General features: G+C 43.2%; 1 protein-coding gene and 1 long non-coding RNA gene across 3 annotated transcripts in view; one reads left to right on the top strand and one right to left on the bottom strand.

Annotated features, from left to right (window-relative positions):
* The window catches only part of IQSEC3 (IQ motif and Sec7 domain 3), a 100,630-nt gene that overhangs the window by 45,740 nt on the left and 28,060 nt on the right, over positions 1-26,830 (bottom strand). Inside the window, exon 3 of the mRNA XM_021389394.1 lies at positions 10,813-10,893. Coding sequence (XP_021245069.1) covers positions 10,813-10,893 — 81 coding nt within the window. The remainder of the gene's footprint in view (positions 1-10,812; positions 10,894-26,830) is intronic.
* On the top strand, positions 15,121-22,021 carry LOC110395257. 2 transcript variants are annotated; one of them, XR_002436265.1, is made up of 4 exons: positions 15,121-15,169; positions 18,011-18,175; positions 19,648-19,754; positions 20,255-22,021. It is a non-coding gene; the product is annotated as an uncharacterized LOC110395257 (long non-coding RNA). The 2 variants fall into 2 exon arrangements; XR_002436262.1 differs by lacking the exon at positions 19,648-19,754.

The following is a 26,830-nucleotide window of genomic DNA, read 5'->3' as shown; positions in this document are numbered from 1 at the left end:
GAATCATCATAGAATCATGGAATGGCCTGGGTTGAAAAGGACCATAATGATCATCTAGTTTCAACCCCCCTGCTGTGTGCAGGGTTGCCAACCACCAGACCAGGCTGCCCAGAGCCACGTCCAGCTTCGCCTTGAATGCCTCCAGGGACGGGGCATCCACAACCTCCTTGGGCAACCTGTTCCAGCGTGTCACCACCCTCCAAGTGAAAAACTTCCTCCCAGTATCTAACCTAAACCTCCCCTGTCTTAGTTTAAAACAATTCCCCCTTGTCCTATCACTATCCACCCATGTAAACAATTGTTCCCCCTCCTGTTTATACGCTCCCTTCAAGTATTGGAAGGCCTCAACGAGGTCTCCCTAGAGCCTTCTCTTCTCCACGCTAAACAAACCCAGTTCCCTCAACCATTCTTCATAGGAGAGGTGCTCCAGCCCTCTGATCATTTAAGTGGCCCTCCTCTCGACCTGCTCCAAGAGCTCCATGTCTTTCTTGTGCTGGGGGCCCCAGGCCTGGATGAAGTAGTCCAGATGAGGCCTCACAAGAGCCGAGTAGAGGGGGACAATCACCTCTCTCTCCCTGCTGGCCACTCCTCTTTTAATGTAGCCCACAACATAGTTGGCCTTCCAGGCTGCAAGTGCACACTGCTGACTCATGTCTAGCTTCTTATCCACCAAGACCCCTAAGTCCTTCTCCGCAGGGCTACTCTCAATAAGATCTTCCCCAGTTTGTATAAATACCTGGGATTGCCCTGGCCCAAGTGCAGCACCTTGCCTTTGGCCTTGTTGAACCTCATTAGGTTCTCGTGGGCCCACTTCTCTAGCCTGTCCAGGTCCTGGATGGCTTCCCTTCCCTCCAATGTATCAACTGCACCACTCAGCTTGGTGCCATCTGCAAACTTGCTGAGGGTGCACTTGATGCCATCATCTATGTCATTGATAAAGATGTTGAAGAGCACTGGTCCCAAGACCAACCCCTGAGGGACACCACTTGTGACCAGCCTCCACCCTGACGTGGAACAATTAATCACAAACCTTTGGCTGTGTCCAGCCAACCAATTCTTAATCCACCGAACAGGCCATGATGAGATGAGAGAGATGGCAGTCAACCCAGATACACAGGCAATAATAACATCAGCACAGTCTGTTTACGTGAAAGTTGCAACATACCAGTTTGGGACATGAAAAGGGTTACGCACAGTTCTTGTTACTAGACACATATAGTTCCCTGTGGGATGATGATACAAACTATATGTGGAAAGAGCTACATTACTAAGCAAAGATCATTAGAAATTGCTAGAGCACACTTCCAGTCTGTGTGACCAGAATTAGGTTCCTCAGTCTAGAATGAAAACAGTCTAATTTGCAGTCATGCAAACTGGCCTTTAATTTACACCACACCTCAATGAAGTTTGTATGAACTTGACAGTTCTGAAGACCATGACCACTGGGTATGGACTGAGTAACCTATATATCATCTTAGTGGCCTGTCTTCAAATAACTGGGAGATAAAGTTGTAGTTTCACAGGAAGTGTGACTTAAATCTATAAAATTAACCCATTATTAAACAGCACTTCTACTTCATCTTAAATAGTGTATTGGCAGTTCCTAAGAAAGGGCAAAATCTTGCTGTCTTCCACTCTAATGTTGTCATCCTCAGTATTCCCATTAGACATCTGAGGAACTTTCCTCTAGCTATTAGTCATAAAATCATAGAATGGCTTAACTTGGAAGGAACCTCCTCTCTGTCTCTCTCCTCATTTTCCCCTCTGCACTAACTTTCCATTTAGCCAGTACAATGGCAAGTTACCCTGCAGAGCAATGAAAAGAATTGTGTAGAAGGCTTTAGGAAATGGGCTAGGCATTTCCATTACTAGAATATGTATGGATGAGAATCAGGAAGTTCCTCTCTACCCACAGAGTCCTGCTTCTTGCCACTTTTATCCCATCCTCTGTTCCTTCGATCTCAGTAGCATCATTCAATAACACTGCATTTCACCTACTAGGTCCCATCCAGCTTCTGCATCCACAAACTTGAAATGGAGCATGAGGGGATTTTGGCACCCAAATCTCACTTGGTCTCAGTTCCTGTTTGTGTCTTGATGCTTTTTTCAGGATGATCTTTTCTCACAGAAGAAAGAGGTGGACCCCAGCACTTCTGCAGTGCTTCTGAATGGGCAGGATGACTGTCCCAAAAATCTGCCATCTCTTTTTTATTCCCTCTCCTTCAGCTATCCAGCTATCTGCAGAACCCAAAGAAAGAGGCTTCAGTAGATGGACAGTGTGTTCCTCTTCAGCATTTCAGACTTCTCAGTTCTTCCTAAAGTATCTGAAAGCTTGCCAGGCAGAAGAAAGAACATGGGAACACAGCTGTGTGTTTCCAACAGGAGAACACAGAACTTGCCCATAGGACTGGTCAGAAGATGAACTTGCATAGGAGTGAGTTATTATTGCAGAGTACAGAAAAAAAACAACAGGCCTTTGGATTGACATCACACTGCAAGAAAGTGTGTGATAAACGGCCAGAGCCACATTGCTGTCACTGCCAAAGAATGTTGGCATGAACAGAAATATTTCTGATTTATCCCCTGTTCCTATGTTCTTGTTCCCTTCTATTTCTTTCATTTATGCTATTTTTTTAACTTCCTGCTTTTTCTGCTACCTTCTCTTCTGTCATTCTCTTTCTCTGTGTAGCATGTTTATCATCGTTTTCCCTTTCAGTAGCTCTACTTTCTTTCTTGGGGTAAATTTGTCTTCCTTTCTTTTTCAATGGCTCTTTTTTTCCATCCCTTTGCTAAATTCTCTGCCTTGTAAGCCATAAAGAAATGTGTGGACAGAGGGTCCACAGAAACCATCTGCTGAGTTCAACAGAACATACCTCAGTGCACAAAAGATCTGTAATTTTAGCAGTGGGGATAGGATCTTGACTGATGCAGATCAGGTCAGTTGATACCAGTAGGGGATTACAATGAATGGCATTAGTTCCAACGCAGTCCATCTGCTATTACTTTATCAACCGTCTGTGACCATTTTTCAGTGCTAGACACAGGACTATTTCCAAAGTAGTCATTGCCTCTTCTCAAGCATCTCTGTGGCATTATCAAAGAAAAAGCACAGGATACGGAAGCTGTTAATGTTGCATTCCACTGGTACTGAGAAGTTGTCATGCTATGGACAGAGAATTCTTTGCAATATAGGGGGAGAAGATGATGTTCATCTGCAAGTCATGAGTGAATCACCCGGAATTAAAGCAACAAATTGTTCTAAATAGCTAGTGAAAGTGGCTCTTGCAACTGTGTGGTTTGGCTATGATCAACTCTATTTTACTGACATTACCACTCTTTGTGGCCCAAAAAATGGGAAGTGCTGTAGCATGTGGGAGAAGAGTACTTGATTGCAAGTCTGAATTCCTCTAGGGCAGGATCCACGGAGGCAACAGAAGCAATAGGGATGAAGAAAGGACTGGAAGGACATGTGGCCAGTCAATGACTGGACACAGCCTCAGGCTCTCAGTAAACGTGTCTGAAAGTTATCTTTGCAGTTTCTAAAGGCGATACTTCAGGCTGGTTTCATTTGACCTCTTTCTCCTGCCATCTTCTTTGGTGTTGACAGAGGTCAGACAAATGAACCACCATGATAGGAACACTCCAACTGCCGTAAGAGATTTGTTTTCCTGTTGAGAAGCCCACTGAGTCCTCACTTTACCTCCTCACCCTCGTGTTCTCCACGTTTACCTGAAAGTGGTTGCACCAGCTGTTTGAGACAAGACGCAGAGAAATGCCTGTGTGGAAGATAGTGTGAAAATGTTCAGTCCTGGTAGATCTCCTTTACAGAACTGAGGCACTGCATCTGAAACTCACCTCCTGTTTCTTTGGATGCTTTCAGAATGAGCCATTCCTTTCAGGCCATCTAGCAGAATTGCCGACTATATTTCCCTGCAAGAGATTCCCAAGGTTGTTGGTAACTATAACATTAGGGATGTTCTCTAAAACATTTCTTGCTTATAACTGTGTTTTCGTATTTCCCCTAAATTTACATGCACTAACTACCTTTGTGGTTCTGAAACTAGGTTTCTGCAAAGAAAAAAAAAAAATACTGCTGGTCATGCTTGTACAAAACACCCATAAAAACAAGGATCTACTCACACCTTAGCTTAGGAAGAGTTCCAGTCTGGGTCTAGATATTACTCCTGACCCACATCTCTATGTTAGACTGAAATAAAAACTCAGACAACTGTGAGCCTGGGGAATATTTATGTGAACTTTGCTGACCCATCCCTGCCTGTTTGCAGCATCTCCACAAACTCCAATTGTAATATCTTGAACAGAGGATTATTAAGTCTACAGGGAGGAAAGAATAAGAAGTAGATGAGCTGTTAAGAAGCAGAAAAAAAATCCTCTCTTCATGCCTGTGACCTCAATAAGGAAAAGAAATGAGAAAAGGAGCACAAACCGGATGTGCTAACAAAGCAGAAATGTTGCTCAAACTCCTCCTGTGTATTTTCAAAAGAAGTGTTGTGGAGAGCTTCAGCTGGAATGAAAGTCAGACAGAAGAGCTTTGCATATAAAGTCTCTTGTCTTCAGAGCACACAAAGAACAGTCCATGGGCACGGGGGCTTGCTTTACACTGGAATGTCCGGGTGCTGTATGCCTAACTTGGAGTGTTCTCTATTAAGAATCAGAGGAGAATTCAGCCTCCATGATTCACTAATTCTGGGAGCTTTCACTTGACGCCACAAGCTGGGGGGCAATTAGTCAGAGTTATTGTGCTGTTTTGTGTGATAGGTTATAGATCTGATTTGATACAGACTAGAATCATTATCCTGCTTCACACCCGGGCCACAGCTGCTGAGTACTTCTGAGCTGAGATGAAGCACTGACCTCCAGGTTATATATCTAATATCTTGCCTGCGATCTTAAGCCAGAAAGGCTCATTTCCTATTTCATGAACTGGATTTGCATTCTTTCTGTCAGACAAGGTCAGTCTTTCACAGGTTTAGACACAGTGATGTGCAGCTCAGCTGTTTTCCTGTAATGCTTTAAGAGTGGTGGATACTGGTGGAAAATTATCATTCCCCACCCGAATTTTTTTTCCCCAAGATGCTACAGTGGTATTCTAAAAGGATAATTAACTTGGAGAGCAGTTCAATTCCCATAAAATTAATGGTCCTCAGTCTTAAGGGTTATTGCAGTCACAAACTGTCCACAATGTTGTGGCTTTCTCAGGACGATCTGACTGGTAGTGCATTTAGCATGACCCAGGCTACAGCAGGGGGAGCTAAAGAGGAACATGATGCTGTGACTTGTGCAGTGGATAATATTCATGGCTCATTTGTGTCAGTGCCTTCTAGAAATACTTCACAGGACACAGAATGCATGCATGTTCTCTCTCTGAACAGTGAGTTCGGGTAAAGATATATGAAGAGTCAGACAGCAGATGTCCAGAAGTACAACAAATCAGATTTTACTTATAACCATGTGCTTTTTTTTAAGGTGTAGCTTACTGTAATGCAGCTCAGAATGCTGTGAGAAAAGAAGTTTGAAGGTCTTATTTCAAAGAACTGTCTAAAATTTGTCCATCCACTTTTCATCCTCCCACATGCAGCAGTGGAGCAACAAGTACAAAGGACTTCCTCCAGAAAGTACTGATATTTCCATGTGAATACTTTGGTAACAGTCAAAAGAAGACAAGAGGGAGTTTCATCAGAACTGCAGGGAAGGCTGGCTTGGAGATGTATCCAATGGTTTTCATGTCTCCTCACCACTAATTGGTGCTGTGATGCCGAGCAGTAACCAATCTGTGACAGCAACTAATTCACTCTTTAGAAATGAGTACACAGCTGTTTGAAGTTTAAACTATATTGAGTTATGATTTAATTGGATCATAATCATGAAGCAAATACTTGCCAGTTGCACTGATCATGTTTCAACCCTGAACTAAGCAACATTATCTGTACTGGAAAGTTACATCTCATGAGAAAATGTTTTGCGCAAATGTGAGCAGAGCCTGCCCAACTTTTCCATAAATGTTTCAGATCCCAGCTCTGGTTCAGACCCCTGACCTCCTCTCCCTGGGAAGACTATGCCTCCTTTCCTTAAAAGTAGGTCAGGTCTCACCAGTACTTCTATCAGATAGCAAGTACCATGCCTCTCCCACAAACACAGGTGGAATATCACTCCTTCTCAAAGATTTTTCTGAAGTCTGATACTGCCCTTCAGACAATTATACTTGAATCCCATCCATTCTCCTCTGTGACATGAGGAGAATGGATAGGATCCAAGTATAATTCAAACCTCTGGTGCAATCCCCATGTCCATTGCCAAAGCAGACCTGCCCCAGGCACTTAATGTTTTATGTAAAACATTTCCCATACTGGAGCAGAGGTGATTTTCTGCAGATTTCCTATTTAGCACCACAGGCAAGTCAGAGGCAGGCACCAAAAAGCCTGTGAAAGGCAACTGAATGAATATACTCTTCCCTCTAATTGTGACTCCACCATTTCCTCCCATTACACTAATAGAAACAAATCTTTCTCATCTCAGCGCTATTACCTCACACAAAGGTAAATGGTATGTAATCCTGTTAGAGCTGGGCTGCTGCTGGACACATTTTAAAGTCATTGTTCTGGGACACCAGTCACCACTGTGTAAGACTGGGAGAAGTGGGAAATGCAATTACGAGGCTATTCTAAACCCTTAGAATGAAACCCTGCCACTAACAGGCAGAAGCCACCAAGAAAAAGAGAAGTTGCTTTATGAAATTATAGGGTTTAGCTAAATAACAGTCTGACCAGCACCTCAGCAGAGGAGCAGGGTTAGCTCCTACTGTGCTTTCATGGAGTCTCCTCATTCTCCTCAGCCTGATCTTTGGCATCTCTAGTGGAAGGCCCAGTCTGAAAGATGGGTTATGATCGCAAAGCCAGTGGTGCACAGGTCCAGTGCAGAAAATGATGGTCCATGACCAGTGTTTGCACAATACTTTGAAATAGGGAAGCCTTAAGCAGAGCTCGGTGACAGCAATCTGCCTGCTGCTGCCACCTACATCTCACACTGTACTTTGTCTCTGGGCTTCCTAGAGGTAGACTCAGGCTTCACATCTGTCCCCTAAAGCTCCTGGCCTACAGCATCAGCTCAGCAGCCAGGTGTGAAATTCACACTGCTGAACTCATGGAACTGTAACACCCAGCTCCATTCCCTGCAACGATTAATTTGTGTACTGGGGGGAAGAAGGCAAGTGGCAGTCAGTGAAGCAACGCTGAACAGTATGAGTAAGAATGATTGGAACTGCTTCATTAAGCTGGCTTCTGCTGAGTGGTTAGATGCTGGTCTGTTCCCCATCATTCCTAGCCAGGTGAAGCCAAGGCTTTTTCAGCTGGATGGGTAGCAAAGGAAGAATCAGAAATCTAGTAGGACAAAAAACAGGGAAGACAACACAAGAAGAGCAGACAATGACTCTCATAAAACACGAGCAGAACCAGGCTTTTTTTGCAAGCTGATCATGACAAACAACCTCCTGGCATTTCCTTCTCCTTCTGACTCACTTTTGAGCTGTGTAGCTGCTCTAACTCATCTGTCCTGCAGTCAGGTGATCTTATTGCCTTGAATTAGACACCCCTCTTCATCTTCACCTTCCCTGCTATGTTACCTTCCTGCTGCCCCTGTTCCCTCTGTCCCCCAGGATGAGGCTGGGTTCTCACTGAAAGCGGGACTGTTCTTGCAGGTCCCAGAAGATGATGTGGGCTGAGGTAAGGTTTTCTGGTAGAGGAGGAGACATCAGCTGATCATTGCTGGAGTCTCCAAGTCCCTTGAAGAGACGAGAGTCACTTCCCTGTTTATGCTCTTTATTAGTCCCTATTCTCTTTAATCGGCTTAGACTGATGAGCCGAGGCAGCAGTAGGGATCAGCCAGCCTGTTTAATTAAAGGATTGCAGCTCAGCCCTGCAGTTTGGGGGTTTGTGTAAATGAGCTGCAAGTCCATTATTTAATCTGCCGCACTGAGAGGAGTTGGGGCATTAATGAAGCAAACTCTAATTAAAACTAGACCGTTGATGGTTATTAGTGGCATCAGTTCTGACAGGATTTATCTCATTTAGGGAAATGCCTGATCAAGGATGGGAAAAAGAAAGAAGAAACCCAAGCTAGTTTAGCAAATTCACCACAACACCACTTGTGACCAGTTGTCTCCTCAGTGGGGCTCAGGACAACTGCACAGGGAGACGTTGTGTCCCAGGCTCTCCCATCAGGAGTCCTGTAGGCCTTATTTAGGGATATTCCTGGCTCACCCAGGAACTGATTGCCTATTCAGGCTGTCTGACCCACATATTTCAGACTTGATTGACTTTTGTTCTGCCTCAGTTCAATAGGGAGCTTGCTCATGATTTGAGCAGGGTGATGGGCTCTGTAAATGATCTGATGAGCATCTCTCAGCAGTGCATTGAGCCAATCTAAAATGGCTCTGTGGTGACCCTGTGGTTTTCTTGTTCTGCCATTTGTCTTGTCCTCCTCACTGCTCTGTATATATAGCTTGAGCAACAAAGCATGCCCGTGGAAGACTTCAGGACCTGACAGAGGCTAGGAGGTATGTTCTGTCCAACATAAAGTTGACCAGTGAGCTTAATAGTCCTGCATGTGCTCTGCCTTTCTCCTGGCACAGTGTGGGAAACAGGGATACTCTTCTCACCTGAAGCCATCACACACAGAGATTGCATATAAAAGCTGCTCTGTTTCAAAAAGCAAAAATCTGTGTGACTGTTTCTTGTCTTCAAACAGTCGTGGTGGCTTCAAACATTTCTGTCTCTGCACAGAATACTGAGTCACACACAGACAGGCTCAGGGCTTCTCCTGAAGCCTAGGGCATAAGAAATGGAAAGCAAAAGGAAAGCCTTAGAAAGAAAGTAAGGAAAGCAGGAGGCCTGCTACAAACGAGCAGGGGAACAAGCTACGAAAGACAGCCTAGGTGACAAAAAAAAAGGACAAACAAAGAGCAGTATGAGAGGCTCCTCAACTGAAACCTCAGATGTGACATACTGTAGGGGTCAATTTCATTCATCTCCACTTTTGACTTTCCTGATTCAGACTCATCTTTGGATGCAACTTGCCAAGTTATTAAATTACTAAATTAAATTATTGCTTTCCCTTCAATTTACCTGCCAAACCTTAGGTGGGAAATTTGGTGGTTCCCCACACAAGGAGGGCAGACAAACTGAGAGGCTCAAGGATGGACAGGGCCTTTGGGAATGATTAGGCCAAAAACCTGATATGTCAGCATGACAAAAATTACCCTAGAGCTTAAGACACTGAGGTAATGACAGCCTTGTAGAGTAAGAAAATGCTCGTAACCAAGGGAGTTGATCAGAAATAAGATGAGGGCTGGAGCAGACCGGAGTCAAGGACCAGGGTATGACGATAGCCAGCACCTCCTCATCTGCTATGATATGCAGCTGCAAATATCTCATGGGGCTGTCACACAAACTTTACCAATGCTTGAGAGACCTCAGCATGGACATCACAAGGTGTTAACCCTTCCATCCTCATACACAAATGGGCATGAGGGGTCTTGCTCCTTTACTCTGTCTCCAAGTGCAGCTTAACCCTGCTTTTGAATCTACACAAACATGCACGCCTATTCTCTTCACAGTTGTCCAGCACTCACACTTTTCCTTAGAAGGAAATCAGAAACCACAGCCTGCTCCAGTGAGCAGAACAAACAAGAGAAACATCATTTCAAAAATGCTGAAGCCTCGCTACTGCAATTCAGCTGCCCCATTCTGTTCAGAGCCCTTCCCAGTAACTCAAGCTTCTTATGCCAATGCCAAAGGCCAGATGTAAAAGTCTAGCAGTGTGATGTGGGAAATCTTTAAAGAGAAACCTGTTTACTGTTGACAGAAGTGTGATGAGGCATGAGAAAATGGAGCAGGCCTGTGAAATTGAGGTGTAAGAGGGTGTGAGCAGAGAACAAGATGGCAAGAATGGAGGGACAAGGTGAGCACGGAAACTATCCAGTTTGTGAATCCCGAGTGCTCTTGTTGCTCCTTGGAGCCCTTGGTTTTGGCACCAGTGTCCTTCACTGATGAAGGACAGCTGCAACAATTCCTGATGTGCCCAACCCTGGCTTCACTGAATACAAGCTGGTAATAGCTAATAGCTCCAGTCTATAACTAACCATCACTGGCAAGTTCAAACCATTTCAGCTGTGTGTTATGTGAAACTGTGCCCCTCTGCCTCAGGCTACCTCAGTTTCACAGTCATTGTGAACAAATGAGATCCCAGCAGGGCATTTCTGAGAGATCAGCTCTCACTCCAGGCATATGTAGGATAGAGGAAATAGATACCATGTATGCCCCGGCATGAGACAGAACTCTGAGCTTGTTTGATGACTTTTACTGTAGGTTAAATGTTATGGGTTTCTACCACTGCATGTCCAACCAATTTATAACGTAGGGTAACTACTTTGAAGGAGAAGAGTGAGGCATGTGTATATCAATGTCAAAGTGATGCAGGAAGGTAAGAAAGGATACAAATGTGGATATGGGTTAATCAAAGCAGATGTTGGAAGAAAGGCTGAAAGTTTGTATTGGAGGTGCAAGGATGTGTGTGAGTAGAGACCAGAGGGGGTTCTGAGCAATTACACTGAAGGAGTAATATCTGGGAGTAAAAAGAGAGGGACAGCAGTGCTGGGGATGTGGTGTGTAAGGGAGAGTGGAAGAGGATCGGAGTGTATAATATGTGAGTTTTGTCTCCCATCAGTGAGACACTGTTGGGAGATGAGAAAGCAGGAGAAGATGAAGAAGAAAGGCCTTTCTGGCAGCAGTTTCCCACCTTGGTGAAGAGTCTGGAGATGAAGGCTTCTGCTCTGCATCAGCTGCTGGGCAACAAAACTGGTGCAAAACAGTTTCATTCCTGTAAGAAAAAAACAAACAGTAGCATGGTTAGTGTTCATTTCATTCAGCAGAAAATTCATAGGGGAATGTCTTTCCCAAGGCTTTTCCAAGGGGACAGTAACACCCAATGATATTGAAAAACAAATCTGATTATTACATGAACATTATGCACTCTGAGATGGCGGGGAGCAGGAGAGAAGTGAGCTGGCAATTTTTTCCTCTCCCTTACACTTCCCGCTGCTGATGGCAAGCTGTAGAGAAGAGGCAAAACCATTCAAATAAGAAGTTTTCTTTCTGTCTCATGATCCCATACATCTCAAGAAAATAGTTTTGCTGGGTCTAATGTTTATTTAGTTTGAGACACAAATATTTCCTTAGATGTGTTTCTTTAGGTAAGTTTCCTATACATTTTAATGCAAAGAAGTTGATTTTTTGTCATAACAATGGCTGAAGTAACTCTGCAGATATTTCTCCTGAAGCCTCTCTAAAGCATAGAAATTGCCTCAGCACATCAGTATTGAGCATTGCCAATAATAGTAGTGGAAATCTTGCATAACAAGCATAAGAGGGTGTGCTGTAATCATGAAGAGAACAGAAAGTAGGAAGGCATTACAGCAAAGAAAAACAAAAACATAAGAAAAAAGCATGAGGAAAACAAGAAAACAGAAAGCTAAAAGTGTGTTCCTTAGATGAGAAAGGCAAAAGAATTCATCCAAAGGAAAAAAGCCTATACTTGAGTGACTTGCTCTTAGGGTCCCTTGCCTGGGAACATTTGAAAGGAGCTTGGTCTTCAGAGGTACTGGGCATTTATCACAACACTGGAATCCAGTAAGAGCTGCTCAGCATTTCTGAAAATTAAGATAGTTCCATGTGGACCCTTAAGGTGTCAGAGGCAGCATAAATCAATAGTCAACTTTCAACACCTTGACCTTCATCAGTGAAAGCGAGTCACTAAAAAGAGACACAATGGCAGGGGAAAAAGTACTAGAAGAATGGTAACCACATAAGAAGAGGAGAAAAAAAGCAGGAGACACAAAGCAGGCTGAATCCTCAGACAGCACAAATCACTCTGTCTCCAAGTTGGTGGAATAGCACTTGGAGCTCCATTCTCAGTGCTGTTGCAAAGAACCAGGGCTCAGATTGTGTCATCTTTAAAAAATATTTTTGCAGCTTCCAACCAAGACATAAGCAGTAAAACTAAGTCTCCTGGCTTGTCACGAGGTCCCAGATTCTTCCGAAGGCTTTGGAGTTTCTGTCCTGAAATGTGAAATTTATCACCTCTGTCTTTCTCAAAATACAATGGAGATGGCCACAAAGATAGCTAAATTACAGACAACAATGGTCCTGTTCCCAGCCATCCCCCTTCTGCCTCTCAGCTAGCTCAATATAGCAAACTGCTTAGTTCTTCTGCTTCTCTGGCTTCCAGTGCCCTGTCAAAAAGAATCTTTCATTAGAAGCAGCAGGATTAGCAGGGGCAACACAGCAAGGTGAAGAGGGAAGCATTAGCTTTACCTCACTGACCTCTGTCCATGCCCTAGGTTCCTGCCTGTGACATGCAGCCTGTTAGAAAAGAAGGGACATGTTTGTGTGACATATCAAATTCATCTCCTGATCTCCCATTTCTGTAACTACCCAGCTCGCATCCCTTCTCTCCTGCCAGCCTGGTTATTGCTGTCTCTCATAATGTTGTTTCTAATTCAAACTTATAATTTGGCAACTACCTGTCTGTCTAATGTGTCCATATATTACCTGTGTTGTCTTTTTTCTGAAGCAAGTGGTGGGGTCACTTTTGAGCCTACATTCAAGCAGACTCACACAAACCGTCAAGCTCCTACATCTTGTCATTCTGCTTCCAGCTAGAAGTATCTCAAAAAAAAAAGGGAATTTTCTGATAAAGTTTTGATTTTGCAGGAAATGCTGAATCATCAGACTGAAACTATCTGGTGACATCTTGGGTTTGACAAAGAATCTTAAAATCACAAAGTTTTGCCTGGATTTCCTGGCAGGCTGCTTGAGTTTCGTACCTCCATATCCCAAATCACTAGCGCAGCCATGCAATACAAGTAGTCCCTTGGACAGGGGCCATCAGTTATCCAATATTTCCATCCACTTGGCTCTCTGTTCTACCCAACTCCCAAGGCAGCAATTCTGAGAGCTGGCTAGCCCAAGAAGTATGGAACACTTGTGCCAAGGCAGACAGATCTGCAGAGCAGGCCTGCAGTCATGGACATTGTCTTCTGCAGTGTGAAAATGCACAAGTTTCTCAGCTGATCCAGCAACAGCTGAGGTTCATTCTAGGGAGCATGTTTGCTTTCAGAAGTATGATACACTGTTGTTTTCTACTGAATTTCATCTCTACATGAACTCGTTAAAGGAAAAAGACCTAGTTTCAGATAAAAATAACAACATATTTTGCGATAGTGGAATCTTCCAAAATATGGATAACCCAAACTTCAGCCATTTTCAATCATAACACTTCTCTACATGAGCTACATTGTCCTCTGCCTTTATTCTAATATCAGATGCATCACTCAGATTGCTAATTGCATGTAAAGAAAGCAAACAACAAGGAGGAAGAAACACAGAACGAAAAGGTATGGACAAGTACATACAACAACTAAAAGCGAGAAATAGAAGCTTTTGTATAGATGGAATGCTTTGTTAATCATCAGGATAGAAACACAAAGAAAAGTAAAGGGGAACAGGTAAAGGAAGAGTACTGTTAAGTTACAGGACTTCACACTCTGTGTTCTATGGGTATTTTAAGAAACAAAAACACCCCAGATACTTTTCAGATAATCAGGATGTACTGAGCATTGCAGCTGTGCAGTCAGCCATTGACTCTGGTTCTCATAATCTCTCGTGTGTTTAACATTAACCTTCGATATTTTCTGCTCCAATCAGAGTCCTCTTGAACCTTTGAGATCCCAAGATCTCAGGAGTAGTTGCACATCTTACAAACCACAACCAGGTGTTGATTATGCTCACAGACAGAAATTGGCCTCCAGGCCATTTGGGTTCTGCGAGCCCAGAGCCATGACTCCCAAGGAAAAGTCCCCAGGGAGGTGACGAGTAGGCACTGCTTGATAAATATATGCAATGTGAATGGGTGTTTGTAAATTGCTGAAAGTTCTCCTCAGTGGGGGCTTGATATCTTCTGACTATTATTGTATCTGAGTTCCCCAAATATCCAGGAGCAGCTGCAACTTTGGGTCTACTCACGTTCTTCTTTCACAGCTTGCATGTCTTTCTCTTTTATCCTACTCAGGACATAGGGAGTGGGTTCCATCTTGGACACTATACCCTCTTCTTTTTCCTCTTTCTTTCCACCTCTTGATCCTGCATATATCTGATGCTTTGTAAATCCATGTAAAAACAAGGCCCTTAACTCGGCAGCATGACACACATAGCCCAGACAGGAGCTGAGAGAGGAAGATTTAACCACCTATAGAAGAAATGGACCTGCTCCCCCCCATGAAAAGACTGTATTAATTGCTATTTGGACAAAGCAGTTCTTATCTGAGCATGAAAGGCAAGTGCCCAAAGTAAGTGATCTAGAAAAGCAGCTGTTGTTTTAACTCTGTGAAGTCTTCAGATAAGATGTTATTTTCAGCGCTGTGACTGAAGAGGGTCTTGCAGGATTGTTACGGCTGGTGGCTACCACAATTTCATTCCCTTAGAGTGCTGTTGACTTCTGCATCTTTAAAATAAGTTTTGAGATATTTAGTATCTCTCTGAAGATAGTGTAAGTCTTTTGATACTTTTCCTTAATGTAATTTTTAAAGTAAAAATTTGATGTAATTTTTTATTATTTTTAAATACTTCAGAAAGGCAGTTGTTTCTCCGTTAAAAGGGTAGGCTCAGAGGTTGCTTTTTTGCCTTACAGTCTCTTCCTCTGTGTCCTCTACCATGCCTTCCTCAGATTTGAAAACTATTGCAGAAACCATAGTGAAAAAGTATTGCTGAGGATAAAACAACCAGGTGATCAAGAGGAGAGATGATTTCTACTGTCTTTCAGGATACAGCTAACTGTTCTGTTTGCAATGTATTGCTTTAAAAATGAACAAACAAAAAAGGTCATTGTAGCAGGAATGCTAAGTCGGGACTTGAACCAGTGATTGAGCACCTGGTGGGAAGGCAGGGCCAACCCAGGGGAGCTCAGGTGCATGCTCTGCACCTGAGTGACTAGAAGGGGTGGAGCCAGCATCCAACCCTTCCCAGACCTCATTTAAGGGTTGGCAGTGGAAGCAACTGTATCTTGCTGGAGATACTTGTGTATCTGAGGCCTTCTGAAGGTAGGGCAGTGTCTTTCCCTTATTTCTGTGCCCCTGGCTTTTGCCTTTGAGTGAATCCTCACTTGCTTCAGCCTGAGATCTTGCTGCTCTGTTGTTATTGTTGTGCTTACTATTGTGTTACGGTCATCTCTTTGGTTGTACCCTAAAGAAAGCTTGCAACAGAAACACAGCAAGAAGGGAAGATGTTCTGGGAGAGTGAACAGGGTTGGTTGGTGCTAAAGGGGCAAATAGAGAGGGAGAACAGTTTTGAAGTACCTATTGAGGTAAATGCAACCAGCAGTTTCCGAGTTATAAGCAGAGGAGCAGCAAAGGACAAGGACAAACAACATTGCTAGAGGAAGACTGGGAACAGCCTGAGCCTGTCAGTGCCTTAATCTTGTTTAGCTGGGACACATGCTCCAGAGGCAAGGATTTGACAGTCCAGTCCTACCTTAAATGTAGGGAAAGCTGCATTTGACCCAGTAGTAACCTGTGTTGTCAATTGAAATGTTATCCTCCTCTCCTCTGAGAGAAAACAACTGACTGAGTTTTATTTAGTTGTCTTTAACATTGCTGCTGACAAGAGGTATCCTCCAGCCAGCTGCCTGCAGCTTCAGAGGAGGGTATCAATGAACAAACTGTCTGGACACAGCAGTTCCTGCTCTATGACAAACTTCAGAGAGGCCTGTGCCAAACCTTCTGGCTAGCATGAGCTGTCTAGTTGGCTCAAGAGTTAGCTCTACCTTTCTGGCTTCTTAAAAAACTGGACTGTGCTGCAAAGAGGCCTTCTGACTCATGTGATTTAGCCTTTACAGCTATGAATCTGAAAGAGCCAAGCCTCTTTTCTCTTAAAAACTGGTGTTGTGGAGGGTATGAGAGTTGAGCTCCAGTAACTGAAAGTCTCTCCAGCTACCTAGATTGTAAACCAAAGGACTGAAACTGTGCAAACTTTCCCAAAATTGTCATAATGATGTATCTTCCCTTAAAACAAGCACTTGGGGCTCATGTTCATTCAGTCTTATTGCTCATCTCAAGCATCAGTGCCCACTAGCTTGGTGTTGATGGTAGATGTCCCAGGATAGAGACGTTCAACTGCTGAGAGCTGTATTAAGGTTAAGAAGTCTAACCTCTTCTTCTCCCACTAGCCAAAAAAGAAAAACTCCCAACCTAGATAGCACATAGAAATCCGTGTTTCTCCATGTTCTCCAGAGGTCAACTTTAATTAAACAAATATCCAATATGGTCTGTTTACCTAGATAAAGAACAGCTCTGGGTTTTCCTGCATTAGCAATTTTAGACTACAAGATATGCTAGAACAACATAGAGTGAAGATTGCTCTCAATGGGACTGCATGGAGCATGCTTCTCTCTAACATACTGCATCATCTCTCTGTTGCACCATTACTGTTGCACTTGTATGTTCATGCCTGACCAGTCTGGTGGCCTTCTATAATGGAGTGATGGCATCAGCAGACAAAGGAACCTAGACTTCTTCAAGGCCTTCAATATGGTCCCACATCACAGTCTCATCTTTAAATTAGAAAGATAGGGATTTGAAGGGTGGACTGTTCAGTAGGTAAGGAATTGGTTGGATTGTCATAGCCAGAGGGTTATGGTCAACAGCTCTATGTCCAGGTGGAGGCTGGTGACAAGTAGTGTCCCCCAGGGTTCTGTCTTGGGGCCGGTGCTCTTCAACATCTTTTTCATTGACCTGGTTAGCGGAATTGAGCATGTCCCCAGCAAGTTTGCGCCCTCACTAAGCTGAATGATGCAGCTGATAGAAAAGGAGAAAGGGATGCCATTCAAAGGGACCTGGACAAGCTAGAAAAGTGGGCGCAAAAGAATCTAAAGAGGTTTTTAAAAAAAGGCCAAGTGCAAAGTGTTGCAGTAGGGTTGAGGCAATTCCAGATTGGGTGTCCTGGTGGATGGGAAGCTGGACATAAGGCAGCAGTGTGTGCTTGCAGCCCGGAAGGCCAACAGTATCCAGAACCACATCAAAAGAGGGGTGGCCAGTAGGGTGAGGAAGGTGGCTGTACCTCTCTACTCTGCCTTGGAGTGGGTCCACAGGTAGACCACAAAGATGATCAGAGGATTGGAACATCTCTCCTTTGAAGAAAGGCTAAGGGAGCTGGGCTTGTTCTTAGAGAAGTCTCCAGAGACAGCTCGTTGTGGGCTTCCAGTACTGAAAGGGAGCTTATAAATGGGAGGGAGACAGACTTTTTACATGGGCAGGTGGTGATTGGGCAAGGGGGAGCAGCTTCAAACTAAAAGAGGGGAGATTTATGTTAGATATTAGGCGGAAATTCATTACTCAGAGGATGGTGAGGCACAGGCTGCCCAGAGAAGTTGTGGGTTCCCCATCCCTGGAGGCATTTAAGGCCAGGCTGGATGGGGCCCTGGGCAGCCTGATCTACTGCCTGGCAACCCTGCCCATGGTTGGAACTAGATGATCTTTAACACCCCTTCCAACCCAAGTCATTCTATGATTCTGTATGATATAGTATAGCTGGCATGACCCCTCCTGCAAAGACTGAAGAAGACCACTGGGTTTTCCAACTGCCAGTGCTTGCCTAATATCTGTAGCCTTGTACTCAGGCCCTACAGGCCCACATATTCAGTCAGTAGCATTGACCTGGGCACAAACATGCATCAGTCCTTAAAAATCTGATAATGTTGAAAGGCATATGGTGCTCCCTCAAGCGATATTGTGTCAGTAAATAAAGAGAAACCATGCAAGTTGTAATACTTAAAACTCCATCTTTTGAATAAAAACTTTAGGTCAAGATCCCTAGCAATTTTTTTGTAATGCAGGATATCTCAGATTTCCTGGAATCTATTACTGTTTGTCTTTTTTTTCATATAGCTGCCATGAGAACAGATGGAGTCACAGAGAAGTGTGGCCTAGAAGGAGAAGATTAAGGCAGAAGGAGTCAAAGGAGAACAGAATTCATCTAAATGAGGTCTTACTGGATGTTATTCTTTGTAAGACATAGGCTAGAGAGCCATAAACAGGAACTATTTAATAGTGGTAAGTTTATGAAAAGTCAGTTGCACAGTCCTACTTCTGTTTCCCCCCCCCGATATATAGCTCAGTGCTACCTCTACCAATAGAGCTGTGATATAACCTGGCTAACATTAGCTATAGGTCTTATTCCTTCTATCACTTCCCTCTTGTGTTAGATCTATTTCTGACTCCAGTAAACTTGTAACTTCATAGGTGAGATCTGATAGAGGTTATGTTTTCAAAAGAAGAGTACCTTTCAGCAACTAGATGTTTCTTCCCCATCCTATGCTATTCATTCCAAAATATCCTCACTAAAACTTCTAACTTGTCTTAATTTCTGGTCTTAGTTGTAAGCCATTATGTTGGTGTTGTGGAGGGAATTGAGTATGGGCAGAGTTTATGTCACAGGAGAACTATGCATAATTAAAAACAAACTCAAGGTCATTTCTGGACTTCAAATTATTTAACTGCTCTTAAGTTGGATGGACTCAACATAGTTATTGGGTACTGCTGATAGCAAGAATGTGACAAGACTCAGAGAGGAATTGGAGAACTTAAAACTATCCCGTTAGAACATTTAATGCAGGTCCTTCCCAAAGTCAGCATATAGGGCTCAAACTTCTCAGCATTAGGAGGCTTTTATTGGTATCCCATGGTTATCTACTGTAACTTTTGCTGCTCTTTCCTTTTGAACATCTGATGTTGGCTATCTCTGAAAAACAGCTACACAATCCAGATTCACAAATCTGACTGTCTGATAAATCCTGTGTTAGAGGACAAGGGTTTTAGAAGCCAAAATACTGCAAGTGTGAAAATGCAAGGAAAAAAGCTGTATTGTCGTTTTATTTTACCTTCCCAGTAATAAAAGCAGTCTCAACCTGAGCATACACAGGATGCATCTTGGGAATGGACTGACTTAGTAATCTTCTCTATCTTGCCAAAGATTTCTGAAGTCAGTCCAAAAATGCCCCAGTGTTAATCCCCAAAGAGCAGAATGAGACTGAAGCAGTCTGCAGTCAAATTTACATGGTAGACTGCTGAAGATGAAACCACAACAAAAGAAGTAGGGGGAAGAATTGTGCAGAAGATGATGTTTTGGAATTTGTGTGGGTTGGCCCAGAAAACTCTAAAAGATATCTTTAGACTAATTAGCTTCTATTTCCCCTTTCCTAATGTACTCCAATATCTATTATTTTTACGGCTGTAGATTCACTCTGCTCTCCAAGTTGTTACTGCTTCCACATCTTCAACAGAAACCTCTTCTCAAGTAGCAGTGTTTATCTTTAGTTCCTTTAGCGATCTGAAAGGCAAGTGCTATATTTGTAAAGGGCTTACACAGGACATGGCAGAGCATTTCCACCTTCTCATTGGAATATATTGTTTTTAGAGACCCCATAAAAATGCCTCAAGATGTCAGTAACATAAACCGTACACATACGCTACTGTTTGGAAAGTGAAAATTCAATGTGACATGATGATGTAAATGTGGTTTTGAGCTATTGTGGGTCCTTCAGAACAGCACAGCTTGGAAGAATAAGCACAAGGCACCATGTTGAGGAAATGGGATTTCCTGCGTTGAAGGACAATCTGAGCCAGTGCTGGTGTGAGCTGATCTTCTTTTTAGTTGGTTGGGTGATTAAAACAGATATGTCAAATATGCCATTTATTTATCACCATCTGCTTCAAGGGGTGTAGATATTAATGCCATATCTTCCTGAACAGAGGATTTCTATGGTTACATTAATCAATATCTGTAGCAGGCATTTCTCCTGTGCATAGCCATTCTTAGCTTGAAGAAGCTCTTGGGGAAAAGTGAGGGCGTGACTGGAAGATGAGTACAACGATTTTGGGGGGAAAATTGGGGTGTTTTGCCTCTTCAGTGCAAAGAAGACTGGTGGAGATCCTGTATTTCATGTACTAAAATGATCTGAGCACAAAAGGATAGCATGAGCTTGCATCCACAAGTCAGCTGAAGTCCAGAATCAGTAATATGTCAGGAGGCAGAGAATATGAGCTGTGGCCTCTTGTTTTCCAGTTCAGTAGGGCATGCTCCCCTGCTACAGACTTAGATGTTTTCCTTCTCTTTTCTCTTGTTGCTGACAGCCTACTTGACAGAAATTTCCTTCACCAAGGATCTGGGCTCCAGACTGCTATCAAGAGTGAGGAAGATTGGAAAGATGTCACCCACAGACTCACTTTATTCAGGGAAAATTGCTGCTGACAAGTCCATTTTGTTACCCTGAAACACTTGAAGGAAATCTAATCCATTTGTTAAGCCCACAAGGAGAGGCTGGGCTGACTGCCAGGATTTCCCCTACGTGCTGGAAATGGGCAAAAGCAGAAAAAGGAATGGAAGGAGCTGCTAGTATTCATCCAGGCCCTGGGAGTCAACTAGAGAGGGAGAGTCCAGTCAGATGTCTGGGTTCAGTTTTCCAGGCAGCATCCTTGTGACACAAATAAGCAAAGTCTGGGGCTAGCTCTTGGACCCACTGCCATTATTTCTTGTGGTGAGTTACTCTGTGCAGTTTTGTGACTCTTGGTGCTTCAGCTTGAGTAACCCACTTAAGGTGAGGTAAGGATGATACACTTGCTCTCAGTTATCTATGGACTAACTTCATTAGAACCAGAGTCAGTCTAGGTGACAGGAACTGTCTGCAGGATGAAGCTTAAGATCAGGTATCTATTGCACAAAAACAAGTCTGTCCTGCAAAGCAGTGGCTGCGGTGTAGTGCGTATGCACACACACAGTGCCTTTTGTTAAAGGCAGCAGCTTGAACAAAAACAACCAGGTTTGGGACACATGGATAGTCTGGGAAGGAGCTAGCATTACTGAAAGCTCTCTGTGGAGGAGTACTTTTATCTGTGATGTAGCTATGCTGGTGTCTCTTGTAGAATTACTAGCCAAGGAAGTACTCTTTAGGTTTACAGGGATGATTCTCATGCTCTCCTATTTGCCAGCAGAAGCGATTCCCTCAGAAGCTTCTCTTCTTGCTATTAATTTCTTTCCTAAGGCACAGTAGGAACAGGGATGAGGGAAGTGATTGTACTTGCTGAGCAATTCCCAGAAAGAAGTTTCCTGGATGGAAGTGAGTTTGCCACTGGCTGCCAGAGGGCTTGGGGGAGCTGCCTCTCCTGAAGTATCATTGAATCGCATGCCAATGGGGAGTCCATCTGCTCAATCAATTTAAATTGGATTTCTCTTCTCCAAAGGAAAACCAGCAGACAGCTGTGCGCTGTGTGGCTAATTGTACTGGTGCTTTGGAAGCACTAAGAGAAAGAATGCAACACATCTGTAGTGGGAGAAAACGCTGCATATTAGAACATACAATAGCCCAATGTGCACTACCAGCCTTTTTTAGATCCCCTGTCAAAGAGGGCAAACAATTGATAACTATCTGTGATAGACAAGCCACTTAGAGCCTTTTGCTCTAATTTGCTAACAGGGTGAATAGCTGTACTGAGGAAGAACAGCTACTGCATAAAAGAGCAATCTGATATTCTAACTGTATGTGTACAACTAATCACATGGAGAGGATCCTCTAGTGACACGTGTAGCACTTCCAGGGAGCGAAGAGAGGTTTAATAAGTTGTAGCCAAAACTATAGTTCAGATTTATATAGCAGCTTCCTATTTGTGGTATCTGAAGTGTGTGTGAGGGGGAGGTTGTGTAAGCTCCAGAAATCATTTCAATGAAATAATTACCATAAACAGAAGTTGTATTGATTAATTTCTTGATAGAAATATGGTATGTGCATACAATACTACATTCCCAAGATAGTATCTGATCTATTCTAAGACAGCATCTCTCAATTTCAATTGTCTTTAATACAGTCATTTCTTTTAAAGGTTATACATCTAATGGAATAATTACATGTCTGCAAATGCATGCTGGCAGAGTCATTTTGTAGCTTTGAAACATCTTTTCTTACCTTTTATGTTTTGTGCTACACAAAGGCTGTTTCTTCTTTGTTCAAATAATAGACTTATAACTACATAAAATGGAAGTAGCTGGCAAAAGCTCACTTCTAATTACACTGATGAGCATTCCCCAAATACCCTCCAGTTCTTCATATAGTAATTACAATTTGTCAGCCTAATGCCAGTGAGTATGTAGTCCTCCTAAACAGATCTAGCACTCTGCCTGAGTGTCCTGCTAGCAGACTAAATACCTTTTTCTGCTCTCTTATTTTGAGCTGATCTGTATGAACACTGTAAAAAGCTGAGGACTGTATTAGTGAAATGGGCAATCCTGGGGGGTTGCCAATTACTATGACTGTGAGGTATATATGGATTTTAGGTCTCTTCCTCCAGTAAAAATAAATCGTTTTTACTTTTCGAATGTGTCAGAATTGGGCTCAGTAAAGGGGTGTTTGTTGTGACTGAGTACTGGATCTGTTTTTAATAAAGCTTAGGCTTTTACAGGCTGCTCACTTACATGGCTCATGTTTAACTCCTTAATACAGGAAGAAAGCCCTGGAATTTTCTAGAGGCTGAAATCAAACTGTCCCTCGGCACTGAAGAATGACACAAATCTATATGAGGGAGTACTGTTCAATACATTCATAATCCCATAAACATGAAAATTGACTTCATACACAGAAATGGCTCATCACTGAGCTCTTCATGCACCTTAGCAACAGTGCCTTCTGCAGACTTGTCCCAGCATGGAAATCCTTGGGTAGATTTGCTGCTTGTATAACTGCAGTCCTGTGCCCTCGCATGTAACTCTGAATTCACTGCTGGCTGTAGCATGATAGTGAACTGCACCAGAATTGCAGTGCTTGGAAGCTAGTTACTACCACGTTGGCCTGATGCACTGTATTTCTGTAGTGGTTTTATTCTGTGTACTCACCAAAGATCACTAAGATTGTTGTATGGGGCCAATCCTACTTCTGAGCTGCTCAGACACTGCTGTATGTTGAGGCTTGACACTAAACATTATAATAAGACGACTGTGGTTGAGCATAGTAAGACAGAGGCTTGGCTTGCAGAAAACTGTTTCAGGCCCTTGGTTTGGGGCCTTGGCTTTGGAAACCCAGTTTCTATAAGACCTGCAGCTACCTGGGTCTTGTCTATGTTGCTTCAATTACACCTACAATTGAAGGTGGAGTGGTTTCCTAACAGAGGTGTACAACAAGAAAAAACAGGATGTGCAGGACATTACAAACATTAGGGATACTTGCTTTTTGTTTAAATGGAGATTTCACAATTTCTTGAGGCTTTATAAACACCTGACCTTGCTAGAATAGCAGAAGAGCATGTGGGATTAATGAGATGTCTTCAGACTTTGAAAAGCTATAAAAGGTGTTCCCTTTCCCTAACTTAATTGCTCAACAACTCCTAGGATTTAACACTATTAGGACATAAAATATACAGTCAAGAGAATTTCTAAATATGATGACAGTTTAGACTGCTCTTAGTTTGAGGAACTGGATTATTTTATACTCCCTGTCTGGTGGGACAGCTTTGGAAAAAATTCACCACAAAAATGGATAAGACATTACCTCTTAACCTGATGCCTTGCATATGCTAATTATTCATCCATGTCCTTTCTCAGAACTGAGATACAAATGTCAGCTTACACTCATACACTTGGCCAAAAGATCAGTGTTTCAGTCAGTCATGACTATAGAAACCTACATATCCTGCATCTGCAGCCAAATGTAGAGCTCATCTTGAATTAGATGAGCTGCTTACATATGTCTGTATTACTGAATCACTCTGTAGTGCCTTATTGCAGCTAGCTAGTGCCTTGTAGGGAATCTTAACTTATGAAAGCATCTGAATTAGAAATCCTCTACTTAATAAAGCTTTGAGCTTCCCACCAGCTACTGGAGTCCTTGTGTCTTTTCCTTCATTTTAAATAAATGAGGTAGTTCTGGAAATATAAGAGATTTTCATGAACTACGGGAGACTGGCTTCTGCCAAGGTGTTTCAGGGAAGCTGCAAAAACAATTACTGGAAATCAGAGTGAGGAGCTGTGGGACTGATTGTGTTTCTGCTCCTGAAACACGATGGCTGATGCGGACCTTCCTGTGGTACTTACAGCTGGGCAGACTCCTCTAGCAACTGAGATTTAACAAATTTGCATTAGTACCCTGGTGCCAACAGGGCTGTAGCATAAGCTGACACCATGTGGCTCAGCATAAGCTGGCAGCGCTATTTGTGCTTTCACACTTTAACTGTGAAGCTACATCAGCGATGGTTCCAGACCCTACATGCTGGGAATGAGACTTCCCACTTTGGGAAGAAGCAACAGAAGTGGCAGCATTGGCATCTGTGGTTACTTTAGCACTAGGAAACATTGAAATTTTGATCCTGGTGATGAGCAGATTCTATCTAGACTCTAGTTTAGCCTTAGAAGATGTGTGGTGGGGGAAATTCCACTTTCAGCAGCAGCTGTTCTGTGTAAAGAGTGCAGTGCATGAAGAGATCCCAAAACTGAAGAAAAGGTAGTGGAAAGAGACAACTCAGACTCATGGGAAAAAAAAGCCTAGTACAAACCAGATTTTAATCAAACAAGTGTCAAAAAGTGAGAAGCCCAGAGGTAAGCACAGATATGAAGAGGAGAGTGCAATTATCACACTCCTAGGTGAGGTAGGTCAGCCTTGCTTGTAGCTGAAACACAGCTCCCTGTGTCCAGGGAGTAGCTAGTCATAACAGTTGTTTTCCATGTAACTCCAGAGCAAACAAATTGTAACAGAGATTTATTAGTCACTGCATTTACTGATGAAATAAGAGTTTATAAAATGTGCCATGGAGAACAAATACCCTCCTTCCTGTGCTAGGAGTTCTCTCTCCCCAGGGTCCTTTAGTTCTATGTCACTTGCATGTTTTCTGCTGCTCGACCCCCATCCTACCCTACAGGGAGATATGGTTCCTCATGCTATGTGTCCTGATTCTGGACTGTCAGAATTCCTGTCTTCCCATGACTTTTGTTTTCTAAAGGGTTAATACCTGATTTTCTGCACAGCAGAGACCAGTATACTTGCACAGCAGATATAGTCCTGAAATGTATGAAAAGACAGGGAAACCATTCAGGGTTACTTTTTGTGTGTGTCACGGTATTGTCTAAGGGTCTGCGTCCGTGACAAGGGGGGACAGGCCCAAAAGGAAAAAAAAACGAGAAAAGAGGAAGGAAAGAAAAAAAAAATCGCCGGCGATAAGAACCAGCCCCGGGCGGTCCGGCGGCTAAAGCGGCAGAGAAGCCGCGGAGCCGCAACCTGGGAAGAGGGGGACCCGTAGACGGATCTAACACAAAAAAACAGCGGCACCGATCTGAGGAGGAACAACTAATTTTACTAAATATATCAAAATGAGGCTAGTAGAATTATGATAGAGGGTTTACAGGCTGAAAATCTTACACAGTAAAATGCAGGAGGACCATGTGCTTTCTCCGCCAGGCTGGGAAGAACAGACCCCACGTCTCCCACGTGGCTTCACCACCCCCTCTCCCGCAAAGACCCCTGGGGAGTGCACCTCCTCCCCTCCCCCTCAGAGGGCCACACCAAAAAAGGCAGTTTACAGTAACCGGGGAATTAACCCTTTAACTGCCCGTACCTTACATGATGTAATGATGTGGAATACCGACAACAAAAAAATCACAAAACCATAACACTGTGCCTTTGAGAAAGGTAGGGTTTGAGTTGCAGCTGTAGACCACTGTATAGTCTCTACAGATTGAGACATCTAACGTCATCTGGATACTGATCTTGGGACAAACTATGAGAATCATGCTAGACAGTCAGCAGTCACCCAATAAAGAGAATCAAAAGCAATTCATAGTGGAGGACAAGCAATACTGAATAACATCCATCCTCACAGCAAGCTGACAAAAACTCCTGAATAGGGTGAAGAGGGGCATCCTTGTTATTTTTGAGATAAATGTTGTTCTGCCTTGCTTGCAAAACCAGTAAGTAAATAGCACTAAGAAACAAATATACATTGTGTATCCTCATTTTCTATTTTAACTAGAAAACCACTTCCTTACGACTTTCATTATCTCTGCCTCCTCCCTGGTCATGATATACTGGCCAACAGCATTGTAGCAGAAATGCTAAGTGAAGCAGTGACTGAGCACCTGGTAGGAAGGCAGGACCAACACAGGGGAGCTCAGGTGCATGCAATGCACCTGAGTGACAAGAAGGGATTGCAGTGCATGCAATGCACCTGAGTGACAAGAAGGGATTCTCCCCTTCCCAGACCTCATTTAAAGGTTATCTTGCTGGAGATTCCTGCCTACCTGAGGCCTTCTAAGGGTAAGTAGATTCTCCCCCCCCCCCACCATGTCAGAACCTTGCTGCTCTGCTGCTATTGCTGCACTTTCCATTGTGTTACAGGCATGTACAAATTAGATAAGAATATTTCTGCTGATAGTTTCATGATTCTCAGCTGACCTCTCCATCATATATCAGATCTCCAGCTCAGTATAAACTTACCTCTCACTGCATTTTATTCCTCTTCTCGTTGTACCCATCGTAACAGTTGTTTCTCAGTTGATAGTGTTTATTCAAGCTGTATAAGCTCATACAAAACTGATATGCTTACTTCTCCTTCTAGACGGCATATTTTCAAATTAAGCTAGAAGTAAGAATATTTATCTCTCTGATCTGTGTGGTAGCAGTTAGGCCCACAACACAAAAACTGCAGTATGGATCTTTATAAGGAAGAGATACCTTG

This window comes from Numida meleagris, chromosome 1 (genome assembly GCF_002078875.1).
Source record: "Numida meleagris isolate 19003 breed g44 Domestic line chromosome 1, NumMel1.0, whole genome shotgun sequence".
Taxonomy (NCBI): Eukaryota; Metazoa; Chordata; class Aves; order Galliformes; family Numididae; genus Numida; species Numida meleagris.
This window is presented reverse-complemented; position numbering and strand designations above follow the sequence as displayed.